The sequence below is a fragment of the Taudactylus pleione genome, unplaced genomic scaffold (genome assembly GCF_031769625.1).
Source record: "Taudactylus pleione unplaced genomic scaffold, aTauple2 ptg000290l, whole genome shotgun sequence".
Classification (NCBI taxonomy): Eukaryota; Metazoa; Chordata; class Amphibia; order Anura; family Myobatrachidae; genus Taudactylus; species Taudactylus pleione.
In genome coordinates, this window is record NW_028284692.1 from 8272870 (window position 1) to 8288842 (window position 15973).

General features: G+C 45.0%; 1 protein-coding gene across 1 annotated transcript in view; it reads right to left on the bottom strand.

Annotated features, from left to right (window-relative positions):
• ARSG (arylsulfatase G) overlaps positions 1 to 7976 on the bottom strand; it is a 31300-nt gene extending 23324 nt beyond the window's left edge. Inside the window, exons 1-5 of the mRNA XM_088482717.1 lie at positions 7744 to 7976; positions 3023 to 3210; positions 2629 to 2676; positions 2405 to 2519; positions 914 to 1048 (exon numbers count right to left, since the gene is read on the bottom strand). Of these exons, the coding sequence (XP_088338843.1) occupies positions 914 to 1048; positions 2405 to 2519; positions 2629 to 2676; positions 3023 to 3210; positions 7744 to 7976 (719 nt within the window). The remainder of the gene's footprint in view (positions 1 to 913; positions 1049 to 2404; positions 2520 to 2628; positions 2677 to 3022; positions 3211 to 7743) is intronic.
• Positions 7977 to 15973: the final 7997 nt, after the last annotated feature.

The window sequence follows — 15973 nt, forward strand, 5'->3', positions numbered from 1 at the left end:
CAGTAACTGGAGAAGTAGTTCTTCTAAGGCTAATCTGTAGCATGTGCAGGTTCTAGATACGATACGATACATTAATATGACCACACACAGGTCCATTCTGCAGCTCGAAGTGAGCAATCATATCAGTGTCCAATTTGACCAAACACATGAGTGGCAAACTGGATAAGATCCCAGCACTTGGCCCTTTGTTTCTTGCATTACCGGGTCCTATTAGTGCATTTGGGAGTGGCAGCACACAGCGAGTTCTCTTGCATTTACATTTACACACATGCAAAATAAAAATTATTTTGCACCACAGTAATTTTTGGATCACGAGCTGCTGTTAGGGCGCCCATACAAATTATAAGACCCCCTCTCCTTGATGAGTACAAAAACAATTTTCATCTCTCAACCAAATTATTAAAATAAAGTTTAGAACAATTTTATTATGATTTGGGAGTGGATAAAGCAAGCGTGCTTGGCAGTAGTACACTGCTGTACCAAGATCATCGAGTCACCAAGATATTAACAGAACAGCACAAAACAAGACCAAAAAACAAAAACAAACACCAAACCAAAGACAATAGAACACTAAAGAGGGACTAAGTAACAACTCATTGTAATTTAAAAAAAAAAAAAAATTTCAGTCCCTGACCGGTAGTATTGGCTGGGCCCCTTCCCCCACCTCTGCCAGGCCTCATGACATGAGGCCTCCCTGTTAGTGGCCCTGGCAGTAATATTAGGTCAACTGCCCAAAATTAGGCTGCTAAATAATTATATGTGGCGATCATAAAAGTAACAATGTCCCTGGCTTAGGTAAATATTCAAATTAACTGATAAGCTGCATCTTGGTTCTAACCCTTCTTAAAACCCGTTGAGAGATAGCAATGGAAACATATGAAGGTACTTTTGTGATTATGTGGACATCTCTAACCTGGCATTCTTGATGAAGGTGACCGCCTTGTCGGCATATCTTGCAGGCAAGCTGGTTAGGTCAACTGGCTGCTCCACGATCACAGAATTTTCCATAAGGGGTAATGCTAGCTTGGTGTAACATCCTCCAGCAGACCTGCTGAGACAGAACACATGAGGCAGTGTAGTTTTACCATATTGATGTGATAAAGAAAGAATGCTTAATGTTACAGAATGTGTGGTGTATGAAAACATGGTTTTAATTAGATAAAATTAGGTATTTGTAAATCCTCACACTTTTCCCTATAATGTAAGATGTACTGTAACATTAATATTTATTCAGTGAAGGAAGCTTATAATGCAATCTTTATTATTAAGCTTTACTTATATAGCATCAAAATACTATGCAAAACTTTAAATGTAATGGGGATTGTGTATGCATGGTTTTTTTTTTTTTTAGCAAAAATAAGAGTCATGGTATAACATACCTTTGTTAACTCTTTTTCGTCAAGGTCCATAGGGTATGTGGTTGGAGTGATCCAGGCACCAAACAATTACAAGCTTTAGCTCCCAGGAGGCGCTGGGTCCTCTTCCATATATACCCGCCCCTGGCTACAGGCACTCAGTTTTTGTCTGGTGCGCAGGATCAGTGCACCTTTTTAGACAGGGGACTGCTCAGACAGTACCAAGCTTTGTTTTTTGTTTTTCTGAATGAGTAAGCAGCGCTAGACGTCCTAATGGATGCCCATGCTGCTGCTCCATCTACCCCCGCCGGCGCCGCAACACCAGTAAGGGAACTGGTGATCTCGGCAGGCGCCAGCGGAGTTTGATTAGCAATGACGCTGGGCCTGGGACTGCAACCGGAAGACACAGGGACGCAGGTAAGGTGGTTCAGTGGAGATCTGCCGGAGGTTGCTCTAGTGGGGAACCGGAGATGACTGCTTCCCCACTAGACAACCGGGGCATACAAATCTGGCGCTGGGGACAATGGCGGTGGCCATGTAAAAGGCCAATGCACCCGCTGGATTGATACAGCCTAGGGGAAGTAGGCTCTGCCTGACAGCCCCTCCCCCAGCCCAGACGCCGATCCAGCGCAAGTTTTTTTGTGCATCTGGGTTACCATAGGAGACACCCAGAGACCATTAAAATACTTCTATACTATTACCCAATATTATTTTACCATTATTTGGGGTACAAGCTTATTTCCCCATTTTTACCTGTACATGTATGCAAGAATTATCATGCAATTTGGTTATCGTCGGTTTTGCAGTAGAATAGCCCAATAAACAGGAGTGCGCATAGGTGCGATAAGTGACCTATTCGGACGATAGGGGCGAAAAGATTTCAACAGCAAAAACTTTTCGTTTTCGCATCTAATTGGATATCCCTCTGAGTCAGCGTATCCAACTAAGCTGATTATTTTATTATAGATTATTGATTGTGGTACTGATACCACAGATGAGATGTATCTAGCTGCAGAAATGCCTTTATATAAATGCCATTAGTCATATACCTTTGGGGGTTCTCAGAATGCCGGGGGCATGGTGGACACGGGGGCAGGTTGTATCCTGGCGTGTCTGTACAACCCATGTCATTACTGTATGGAATACCATAGTAGTAATCAAAACCTGAAAAGAGATAAGGCAGGTGAGTTATATGTTTGTTAGGATACATCATATATGGCAGGTAAGTGTTTTGTGGGTTCACAAAATCAAATTCCTAATGAGCCTCACTAACCACGCCAATTAGGGTGATAACGTCTATGGTGCCCGAGATGCCATTTACCTGGGGAAAAAAAAAAAAAACACCTATAAGTGTGGTTGCAAGAGGTCAGCGCAAGATAATATAATATGGAGTTTGTATTAGACATGACTACTCCCTATCCACTAAAATCTGCACAAGACATTTAATCCACATATAGTGGAACCTTGATAAGGACTAATGACAAGGATCGCTATACAAGATACTCTTAAAGCACTCTTTAATGAACCATGTTAACAATTATAGTAAATCAAGAGAAAATATTCTTGATGGTCCAAGAAAAGGAAAACTAAACATCTGTATGAAAGTGCATGATTGCCTGAAGGGCAGCTTACAGGATTCCTAATACAGAAATGTGACAGTTAAGTACCTATGAGACCAGTCATGTAGCCAGATTGCTTTAAGACGTCTGCCAGAGTTGTCTCATTCAGTGGTAGACCACCGATCGACTTGGGCGCAAAGTTGTGTGTGACTCCATTGCGGATTCCAAGTCTTCCGGTGAGCAGTGATGCTCTGGACGGGGAACAAGTGGAAGCCGCAGAGTGGAAATCTACAAGTCTGGAACAAAAAACAATCAGGGTTCTAGATTAAGCACATATACACTGCTGTAGAAAAGTAGCTGGTCAATGATAATTTCCAGTACACAGATGAATGCTGTCTTCATGAGGAGCAGCTCTAGTACTCTAACCAGCATGAAATTTGTGTGTGAGGACAATTAGCTGTGGTCGCCTCTAGCACAGGAGGAGGGAGATGGGAACGTTTTGAACACCAGGTTTTGGCACTTCCACACAACAGTCAGATTAGCGGCTGGCAGTGGCAGATCATGAGATGAAAGATTTCCTAGAACCATCTTGAGAACAGTTTTCTTTATCCACAGCTCATTTGCCAGGAAATATCAGCTATAAAAACAGCTCTGCGGCTCCCCAGGGAAAAAGCAATAAATCAAGCTCTGTACAGATAAACTACACATATAATTCTGACACTGTATTGGACAATTTAGAGATTTCTATGCTGAATACATTTTATACAGGAAAATAAAACAAGTCATCCCGTAACCTAGAGAACCATTATTAACCTGAAATCACTTCTTTTGTCATTAAGGGCTGGATTCAATAAGATGCAATAAGCCATGTTTGTGCAATAACTTTGCACAAGTGCAAACTTTTCGCACAAATGCGGCTTATCGTGCAATCCTATTAGCAGCGGCTTTTCATAGGTGCTAAATGTTCATAGGCAAAAGCCGCATAAAGTTTTCACCATCTCAGAGCAGGTGAAAAGTTGGCCAAAAATGTTTGGACTTGGTTCAGAACCCCTTGGACACCCCCTTTAATGATTAATTAGACACAAATACTTTAATTAGCTTACTTGGACCAATAATGACATGTCATTTTTTGGGTGAAAATGTAAAAAGTGTTGGAAAATGGGTTCAAAAGTAGTGGGTTAGGTATTTTGGGGGCTGTATGGATGGGGTGTATTTGGGATTGCAGGTGCAAGTGATAGATGCATTTAAAAAAAAATGCACTTTTATGACACAAAAACATACTTACATCCATTTTAATGTACCCCCAATTTAAATACAGCATTTATTTTCCACAAAACAAATTGCTTCCTATAATTTTTTCCGTTAGAGAAAAAAAAATCACATAACAGTCATTTGACACAAATGAAAAACCCCAAAACCCATCGAATATGGTCACTAAAACACTTCTACACTATTACCCTACCTTCATTGACTTTTTTGGGGGTACAGGTAGATTCCCCCATTTTCTCCTGCACTTTTTGCTGCATCTTTTGCAATAGGATTGCGCGAATCAGGGCAGCCGCGAAAGAGGTGAAAAGTGACACATTTGGGCAAACAGTGCAAAAAGTTTACACATGCAAAAGAGTTAACGATTTCACAGCTAATTGAAACCCCCCCTAAATATGTCCTAAAGAATATAAATCTGTTAAAAAGAACAAATGTGGTTGAATTTGTAGCCTGATCATTTCTGGCATCAGTAGGGTCTGATTGTGCAGCTTGGAGATGATCACAGGCCACATTAACTAACAGGCCCAATAGATTCATATTATTACAGGCTCATTTTGACCCATCATCACAGATGAGATAAAGGACCATCTGCCCAATTACCAATATTGGAGCATTATACCTATTTAAGCAAGGTGAGTAAAACCAGACTCAACTTAGTTATATGACAGATATACTTTCTAATTAAGAGCGTGATTCAGAGCCGGACGCTATTTGCGCTCACTCGTTCAGAAAAAGGGTCCGGATATTTAAATAGAGCGCTCGCTCTTTGTGGTCTGTTGACGCCTCTATGTCTGAGCGAGCGAACGAAATATGCACTCGCTATTTTGTAAAAACGCCCCTGGCCGTTCGCATCATACGTTATCTCCGCTATTTATTAGATTAATCGAGTACATCGAAAGGCGTCTGAACTGCTCGCAGTGCTTGTGGTAGGATTTTCCTACCGCAATCATGCGAACAATTCAGGCTAAGAGACAACCAAGTGACGTGGTCGATGACGCTGCTTTGTTAATTATACACACCCTTAAAACACCCGTTTTGACCGTTTGGCACGCCTGCGTTCGGATCTCCAGTCCCCGTTTTCAAGCACCTTCCCCTGTTACCACCCACAAACGCCTCATCCTGTCGCTCAAATTAGCAGGCACTCGCTATTTTGCGAACACACGATTTCCGACCGCTCTGACTGGTTGGCGCATGCGCATTACGACCCATACGCATGCGCAGATGTGTGAACATCGCTCGGAGCAAACGAGTGGCCGCTTACGAGCGGCTCTGAATCAGGCCCTAAGAGCGGTCAGACTGGACTGTGGCAGCCATGGAGCACATATAAAAACACTATGAATGCTGTACACTATGAATATATCAGAAGTCACTGAGGAGGCAGTGGATACAGGCAATGTTTTGCATAAAGTAATATTCATATAATCTAAATGATGTTTGTTGCAAAATCTAAAAGCGCTTTCTTTTCTTCACTTTGGCATTTGGAGGATCCAATGAGGAACCATTAGTACCTTCAGATATTGACCACATGTACTGTACACCCCAATTAAGTTGGGGTACACACTTGTATGACCAGCAATCTTGCCGATGGTCGGGGTGATTTACCTTCACCTTGGATCACGCAAGATTGCCGGTACAAATCACCCGCTGTAATGAACGACGCAACGATACCATGTTCTGTCCTTCATTCCGCTGTATAGCCTTGCATAGGATATTGGCCGTGTAGCATGTCCAATCACACAATATATTGCATGTGACCCGCAGGAGCGCGCACTTGGGCATACACACTGCACGATATAGTACTGTATGCAAGTGTGTACCCTCCCGGATTGATCAGAATCAGCAGTCTTCGTGTGACCGTAAATGGTGCGTAGCTGTGTCAAGCCCTTCCTCTCCCCCTCCCAGCACATATGCCAAAGGAAAGGTTTTATTATATGCCCAATGTAATGCCCACTGTAATATCTACGCATAATTTACAAAAAGTTTAATAGCATTTAAAATAAATATAAAAACCCTGATGGTCGAATGTTGAGTGTTGGCTCTAGGTTTTCACTCCACATTCCTGAGTGTTGGGACTGGGAAAAGGAACGATTAGAAATCCCAACCACAGCTTAATGCATGGTTCTGATCTACCCTGCATGATTGATTGTAGCAAGGGCTCAAATGGTATTCTGGTTGTAGCATTCCTATTCCCAAGATAAAGAGAAAGTCCTCCAATCCATAATCAGCAAGCCAAAGCAGAAAGCATGTTAAAGGGGCCTATCCATTAGCAGATAAAATTAACGATTGAACGATATATCGCTCAATCGTTCATTATATCGGCTAATGGATAGGCCGGTCGTGGAGTGAACATGGGCCCTCTCCTCTCTTAATATATCCCTGGACAGGGGGCTGGTCAAACCGACTCCAAACACAATGTTGATATAAAAGGCTTACTGCCCAAACCCAAAGGGTAAAGGTGCCCACACACTAGGCCAGTGGTTCTCAAACTCGGTCCTCAGGACCCCACACAGTTCACTTTTTGCAGGTCACCCAGCAGGTGCACAGGTGTACTCATTACTCACTGACACATTTTAAAAGATCTACAGGTGCAGCTAACTACTAACTAGTAATTATGTGAAGAGACCTGCAAAACATGCACTGTTTGGGGTCATGAGGACCGAGTTTGAGAACCTGTGCACTAGGCAATATTTTACACGATCAGCCAGATTCCGACGCATTGGGACGACAGATTGTGTAAAATATGTCCTAATCGTGAGTCTCTACTCAAGATTACGATGCCGATGCGCGTACCCTCTGGTCGTACATCGCAGCATCTTCAGATCTTGCCTGCTGCAGGCAAGATCTGAAAATCTTGTCACGATGCACTGGAATAGTATAGGATGCACGATAGATCGTGGGTCAATTTGGATTGTTTTTAACACCAAATCGTGCCCACGACTGCAGGGGGAGAAATTGGAGACGATATATGATAGTGACCTGGACGCCTAGTGTGTGGGCACCTTAACAGGACTACAGTATATATTAATTGCAGCTCCTATAAGTGCTTCTTAACAATAAACAGGTTCACTGCTAAGATCCTGTTTTTTATCCTGTGATCAGAAGATCACAGGTACTAACACAGAAGTCCTTTATCAGCTACCTCAGCACTGCCTATTACCCAGCAGTCCCTAATCAAAGTAAGCATTTAGGTGGAATTAGCCAGAGTAAGCAGCAAAAGAGGTGGTACTGCAACAACACACTACGCATACATCTAAGTGATCCCTGTGGTGGTGGTAGTGACATGCTCTCACAACGATGATGCACAGTCAGGGGCGTAACAAGACATAGGGTGGTCCCAGAGCAAAACTTTCATGGTCATGTCTCCTCCCCTTCTTAGTAAAGGTCCTTAAACATTTTTAGCCCCAGGCCTATGAGGCACTTAATCCAGCCCTGGGTGTGGAGGCAATCCACAATAACACACCAATTTGGGTACATGTGAGGTCAGCTACAATGATAATGATTTCATGAATTCCCAAGTGCTGGCAAATAACTTGCTCAAGGTATTTTAGATAAGACACAGTTACCTCAAACCATTGCAAGCCATTTTGTCCAGGTTGGGGGTATTAGTTGTCTGTGCAGCCTTGTTTGCTCCAAGATCCCCCCATCCAATGTCATCTGCTAAAATAACAATAAAGTTTGGCATTTTGGGATTCCTCTTTTTTGAACAGGAACTGGAATCTGACAGCCACATATGAATGACACAACAAAGAAGAACTGCGCACACAAAGGGTTTCATGATAGCGTAGAGCAGGATCATCCTCCTCAGACTGCAGCAGCGATTGGATGGTGGCAGATCAGGATGAAGTTACACCAAGAAAGGTTTTAGAAGAGTAGAGAGTAAGCTCATCATCCCCTGACTCTGGCAATGACTGGACAGCGAGAGATCATCCAAACTACACAATTAATGTTACCGATTCAGTGCCTGAAAAACACATAATAGGTTACTAATACAGAGGATAAACTATGTAACAAAACATGTCAGGATTTGTAGAAATAATAGTATGGGGCACTCTGCTCATGCCTGACAAATGTAGAAATAATAGTATGGGGCACTCTGTTCATGCCTGACAAATGTAGAAATAATAGTATGGGGCACTCTGTTCATGCCTGACAAATGTAGAAATAATAGTATGGGGCACTCTGCTCATGCCTGACAAATGTAGAAATAATAGTATGGGGCACTCTGTTCATGCCTGACAAATGTAGAAATAATAGTATGGGGCACTCTGTTCATGCCTGACAAATGTAGAAATAATAGTATGGGGCACTCTGCTCATGCCTGACAAATGTAGATATAATAGTATGAGGCACTCTGTTCATGCCTGACAAATGTAGAAATAATAGTATGGGGCACTCTGTTCATGCCTGACAAATGTAGAAATAATAGTATGGGGCACTCTGTTCATGCCTGACAAATGTAGATATAATAGTATGGGGCACTCTGTCGATGCCTGACAAATGTAGAAATAATAGTATGGGGCACTCTGTTCATGCCTGACAAATGTAGAAATAATAGTATGGGGCACTTTGTTCATGCCTGACAAATGTAGAAATAATAGTATGGGGCACTCTGTTCATGCCTGACAAATGTAGAAATAATAGTATGGGGCACTCTGTTCATGCCTGACAAATGTAGAAATAATAGTATGGGGCACTCTGTTCATGCCTGACAAATGTAGAAATAATAGTATGGGGCACTCTGTTCATGCCTGACAAATGTAGAAATAATAGTATGGGGCACTCTGCTCATGCCTGCCAAATGTAGAAATAATAGTATGGGGCACTCTGTTCATGCCTGACAAATGTAGAAATAATAGTATGGGGCACTCTGCTCATGCCTGACAAATGTAGAAATAATAGTATGGGGCACTCTGTTCATGCCTGACAAATGTAGAAATAATAGTATGGGGCACTCTGCTCATGCCTGACAAATGTAGATATAATAGTATGGGGCACTCTGTTCATGCCTGACAAATGTAGAAATAATAGTATGGGGCACTCTGCTCATGCCTGACAAATGTAGAAATAATAGTATGGGGCAATCTGCTCATGCCTGACAAATGTAGAAATAATAATATGGGGCACTCTGTTCATGCCTGACAAATGTAGAAATAATAGTATGGGGCACTCTGTTCATGCCTGACAAATGTAGAAATAATAGTATGGGGCACTCTGTTCATGCCTGACAAATGTAGAAATAATAGTATGGGGCACTCTGCTCATGCCTGACAAATGTAGAAATAATAGTATGGGGCACTCTGTTCATGCCTGACAAATGTAGAAATAATAGTATGGGGCACTCTGTTCATGCCTGACAAATGTAGAAATAATAGTATGGGGCACTCTGTTCATGCCTGACAAATGTAGAAATAATAGTATGGGGCACTCTGCTCATGCCTGACAAATGTAGAAATAATAGTATGGGGCACTCTGCTCATGCCTGCCAAATGTAGAAATAATAGTATGGGGCACTCTGTTCATGCCTGACAAATGTAGAAATAATAGTATGGGGCACTCTGTTCATGCCTGACAAATGTAGAAATAATAGTATGGGGCACTCTGCTCATGCCTGACAAATGTAGAAATAATAGTATGGGGCACTCTGCTCATGCCTGACAAATGTAGAAATAATAGTATGGGGCACTCTGCTCATGCCTGACAAATGTAGAAATAATAGTATGGGGCACTCTGTTCATGCCTGACAAATGTAGAAATAATAGTATGGGGCACTCTGCTCATGCCTGACAAATGTAGAAATAATAGTATGGGGCACTCTGCTCATGCCTGACAAATGTAGAAATAATAGTATGGGGCACTCTGTTCAGCTTATGATAGCAGCAGGTAGCAGGTTCCCCAAAGACAACACAACACATACAGTATGTACATCTAGGTGTTATGTCTGATACGTTGCAAACATTCTTTCAAACACTTCTGGTAAATTAGTTTTCTAATAAAAACAAACTTTATTAGTACAATCTGTTACTTTAAAGGCTGATGGCAATTACCAATGTGCCCAAAACAGCAGACAATGGACTGCTTCCCACCAAGTCTTATGGTGATATAAAGGGTCATATCATCTGCTCATACTTGCCGACCTTTTGGCTGCCAAGTCGGCACTATGAGAGCCAAACTCTGGTCTGGGGGCGTGTGATTGTAGCCCCGCTCCCTCTATGAAATGCCGAGATTATCGTCATTGTGGAGCAGGACTACAATGACGCAATTCAACACAATTGCGTCATTGGCCGACAATGAGCGGCTGGATGGCCCCAAACCCGGGAGACTTGTCCATCTTTACCTGGTGGTCTGGAGCGCCACCCAATTTTCAGGAGCCTCCCGGCCATCCCGGGAGGGTAGGTAAGTATGTATCTGCTGTGAAAAAGGCTTGAAAGCCAAACACAGGGCACACTTTACTTTTATATTTACTACCAAGTGCTGGAAATATAAAACCCTAAAGAGACTTCATAGCCCTAACACCCAGATCTTTCTCCCCTTTACTACAGCATAGACCAGGATCCAGTCTGCTGGATGAAAGTTCACAATCATAATGAAACACAGGATTCCTCGTCCCTCATGTGCTTCTCCTTCCCTTACTTATACTATAATTTACTCCCAACTCCCTGCAAAGGCACCTCAACACTTGCTGATTACGTGTTATGATCAGTAATGTCCTGCATTGTTTGGTGCTGTTACTAACTGTTTTCTTATGTGCTCATTTGCTTATGTACTTTGATAGGCACTGTGGAACCCTTGTGGCACCATATAAATATAGGATAATAATAATAATTCCTGTTTGGACACACCCGGCCCACATATAAATCCCTCTGAACATTTTATATCTGCCCCCCCTGCAGTGCAACATGGTTTTACCAAGGTGCATAGTTACTTGTTCTTTCTTGCTTTATCCCTAACGCAGAATCAGGCCCACTGTCATGTGTAGAGAGAGGATTCCTTTCCTGTACCACAACTCAAACCAGTAACAGTATAAAATAATTGTTATTTTAATGATGAAAAGCAGGTGTTTATAATTCTTCTTCTGACCAAGTCCATGCACTCTAATACAGTATGACTCCTAATCACACATTTCATTATTTGCATAGCATCAACATATTACACAGAGCTTTAAAAATCATTTTTAATCATTTACATCAGTCCCTGCCCCTGCCTAAATCCTCTAACACACATTAACAGTAACTAACCAGTATGTTTTAGAATGTGGGAAGAAACCCCAGCACCTGGAGGAAACCCACGCAAACAGCGGGAGAATATACAAACTGCAACATAGATAGTGCTCTGTAAACTTTAAATCTTCTTCCCTCTAATTTAAAAAGTATGCAACCTTGTTGTAGAATTCCTTATCTTTACACATACACACATTTCAGTAGTTCTCGTCTTCGGATATAAATACCAAAACTTTGTTTATCTGTAACCTCAGTGCCGCACCTCTTATGTGTTGCTGGATTTGCTGAGCCTGTGAGGGCACACCCTTGGTGTGTGTATTTTATATATATTCTCTTGTACCCGAATCTCCCATATATAAGCCAATTCTCATCAGCTAATTCCCCAAAGCCTATGAGCTAGCAGACCCCCACGTGTGAAAAAAGCATACTTTGTGTATAAATCTGTGTGATACCTAGTAGCAAAGGATACAGAGAAGTTCTAATTTTTTGTGAGTCATACCCCTATCATACCGCACCTTGGACCCAGGATAATGCCGGGGCAACTCGGGCTGTGTGTCGGTGTGAAAGGGTCGAACTGGGTTGTGTGTCCTGGGATCACGACCGCGGTTATTCCCGGGATTGATCCGGGTCAGCTGCAGTGTGAAAGGGGCGACACAGGTTATGCAACTTGGGTTACAGTGGATCTCATTGGCGACTGAGGAGTGCTGGGAGATGATGTGAGCCTGTAAATACGTCCACTTCTAATTAATCACACATTTGGCAGGGCAGGCACGGGTCCAGTGTGAAAGGGGTCGACCAGGGAACAACCCAGGTCCAAGGTGCAGTGTGAAAGGGGTGTGAGCAGCTGTAACATGGCTTGAAACCGTGTTCCAAAACCAGGGTCAGACCCGGGATTTTGGTCTGAAAGAGGTATAATACCCGTAACAGACAGAAGCCGGGGCTTCCACTCTGCTTTTCCCCGGGTTATTTAACATGGGTTGAACCCAGGTCACAGTTCAAATAACCCTTCCACACTGCACTTTGGTCCCGGGTTAGCCCCTTGCATACTGGACCCATGTCTGCCCTGCCATATGTGTGAGTCATTAGAAGTGGACGTTTTGTTATACCTCTTTTGCCACAATAACCCGGATTATTGCCGGGTCTACCCGGGTCGCAGCTTAGCGGAAAAGGGTCCCTGGAAAGTAATCCAGGTTGGGTTACCTGGGAATCCAACCTGAGTAGCTACAATGGCCGGACCTGGGTAATTGTACCGTGTAAACAATATCCCGGTTTAGCCCTGGTACCAATTGCAAAAGGTCTCCTTCCTGTACCCCAGGGCAGTATGTACCAGGGTAAAGTGTTAAATATTGTAAAATTGCAATTTTCCTTGGTGAACTACAGGTCCCAGCATGGCTTGTCATATCGGCAGACACTTGTAAAACCACAAGTGCCAGCTTGCCCTAGCACTAGGATCAGCTGCCATCTGTAGTTCACCAAAGAAAAAACCAAACAGAGACACAGTTTAATGTAAAAACATTTTAATAAATAATGACAAAAATATGAGATATGGTAAGAACTTACCCTTGTTATCTCTATTTCTACGAAGTCCATAGGGTTCCACAGGATACCTTGGGGGTATAGGTGTGACGTCAGTCGCAGGGCACCAAAGGGTTAAGCTTTCAGCCTCCCAGGATGCACTAGGTCCCCCTCCTATACCCCGCCCCCGGGCCAAGGCACCTCAGTTAGTTACCAAGCCATAGGCCGGAGGAGGAGAAGGAAGAGAGAGAACAAAGATCTGGACACATACAAGAATCACATTCTCACCAGAGGGAGACGGAAAACCGGTGACCAGAGCAAAGCCCATTGCAGCACAGGTGCGACAGGGCGGGAGTCCTGTGGAACCCTATGGATTTCGTAGAAATAGAGATAACAAGGGTAAGTTCTTACCATATCTCATATTTTCTACTTCAGGGTCCATAGGGTATCCACAGGATACCTTGGGGATGTCCCAAAGCAGTATCCTTTAAGGGTGGGGACGCTCCTGTGCAGAAAGGAGAATCCGCCGCCCGAAGGAAGCATCCTGAGAGGCAAAGGTGTCAAACCTGTAATACCTCACGAAGGTATGGACAGAAGACCACGTAGCAGCCTTGCAGATCTGAACTGCCGAGGCACCACGTCGAGCTGCCCACGAAGGACCCACAGACCTAGTGGAATGAGCCTTCAGAGAAGGAGGGACCGGTAGGCCTTCATGAAGATAAGCTTCAGAAATAGCCATACGGATCCAGGCTGCCAAAGTTTGCTTTGAAGCAGGCCAACCCTTTTTACGGAAGCCATAGAGGACAAACAAAGCGTCCGACTTCCTAAACGAAGAAGTGCGGTCAACATAAGTCCTTAATGCCCGCACAACATCCAAAGAGGCCTCACCCACGGAAAGACCCGGTGAGTTAAAGGCCGGAACAACTATTTCCTCGTTAACATGAAACTGGGAAACAACTTTGGGAAGAAACTCGGGCCGAGTGCGGAGCACTGCCCTGTTCCCGTGAAAAACCAAGAAAGGGGGTCTACAAGAAAGAGCCCCTAACTCAGAAACACGTCTGGCCGAAGCAATGGCCAGAAGGAAAACAGTCTTAGCTGTTAGCCATTTAATATCCACTGAGCCCAGTGGTTCAAACGGCGGTCCTTGGAGAGCCCTCAGGACCACAGCCAAATCCCAAGGCGCCACAGGTGGAACAAAGGGCGGCTGAATACGGAGAACACCTTGCATAAAGGTGCGCACATCCGGGATTGTAGCAATCCTATGGTGAAACCAGACAGATAGGGCCGAAACCTGTACCTTCAAAGAAGCAAGGCGAAGCCCATGATCTAGTCCCGCTTGCAGGAAGGCGAGAATCCGAGACAGACGAAACTCCCGCAGTGCATAACCTCTCGGTCGACACCACTGGAAGAACGTATGCCACACGCGATGGTATATCCTCGCAGAAGACGGTTTCCGAGCTCGTAACATGGTACGCACCACAGAGCTGGAAAACCCCCGGGACCTCAGCATGGCCGTCTCAACAGCCACGCAGTCAAAGACAGCCGAGTCAGGTCCGGGTGAAGGCAAGGACCCTGAGACAGAAGGTCCGGTCGTAGCGGCAACCGCAGAGGACTGTCCACGGACAGACCCTGAAGGTCTGAGAACCAGTGCCGTCTGGGCCACGCGGGAGCTATCAACAGGAGCGTCCCTCCTTCCTGTTTGAATTTCCGGATTACCCGTGGAAGAAGGGAGACCAGAGGGAACAGGTATGCGAACCGGAACGTCCACCGGACGGACAGAGCATCCACCAGAGACGCCCCTTCGTCTCTTGTGCGAGACCCGTACACCAGCAACTTGTTGTTGTGCCGGGACGCCATGAGGTCGATTTCTGGAAGACCCCACCTGTCCACCAGTAGTTGAAAAACGTCCGGGTGCAGGGACCATTCCCCCGGATGAACGTCCTGGCGACTTAGAAAGTCCGCCTCCCAATTTAGCACTCCCGGGATGAAGACCGCTGATATGGCCGGAAGATTGCGCTCCGCCCAAACCAGGATCCGAGAGACCTCTACGAGAGCCGCACGACTGCGAGTTCCTCCTTGCCTGTTTATGTAGGCCACGGTGGTAGCGTTGTCCGACTGGACCTGCACCGGGTGACCCTGGAGAAACCGCTGTGCCTGCTGGAGAGCATTGAAGACCGCACGGAGTTCCAAGATATTTATTGGAAGCTCCGCTTCTGTCGGCGTCCACCTGCCCTGGAACAAGTGTGGACCCGAAACTGCTCCCCAGCCCCGAAGACTGGCGTCCGTTGTCAACAGGACCCAATTTGGAACCCAGAACGGACGTCCCTTGTTGAGGTGGGTCGTCTTTAACCACCACGCAAGGGACAGGCGAACCTCCGGGGTGAGCACAATCGTCTGGGACTTCAGAGACTGAGGCAGCCCGTTCCATTTGGACAGGATCAGGTGCTGCAGAGGTCTGGAGTGAAACTGGGCGTATTCCACCATGTCGAACACCGACACCACGGAGCCCAGTAACCTCATCGCCGAGTGTAAGGACACCCGGCGGCTGTGCAGACAACTGCGCACCCTTGACTGTAAAGCAGAGATCTTGTCCTCCGTCACGAAGATCCTTTGCTGTCCCGAGTCCAATAAGGCTCCAAGATGCAGAATCCTCCGAGACGGGATTAGAGTGGACTTCTGCCAGTTGATTAGCCAGCCGTGCCGTTGCAGCAGCGCAATGGTCAGGTCCAAGTGGTGTAACAGGAGCTCTGGAGATCCTGCCACCAATAACAGGTCGTCCAAGTACGGCAACATGCGGACTCCCTGCAGCCGCAGAGAAGCCGCCATGACCGCCATCACCTTGGTGAAAACACGTGGTGCTGTCGCCAGGCCAAAAGATAACGCCCGAAACTGGAAGTGGTCGCTGCGGATTGCAAACCGGAGGAACTGTTGATGGCGCAAAAGAATAGGGACATGCAGGTAAGCGTCCTGTATGTCCAATGACACCATGTAGTCCCCAGGTTCCAGCGCCAGAATGATGGACCGTAGGGTCTCCATCCGAAACTTCGGGACCCGCAAAGAC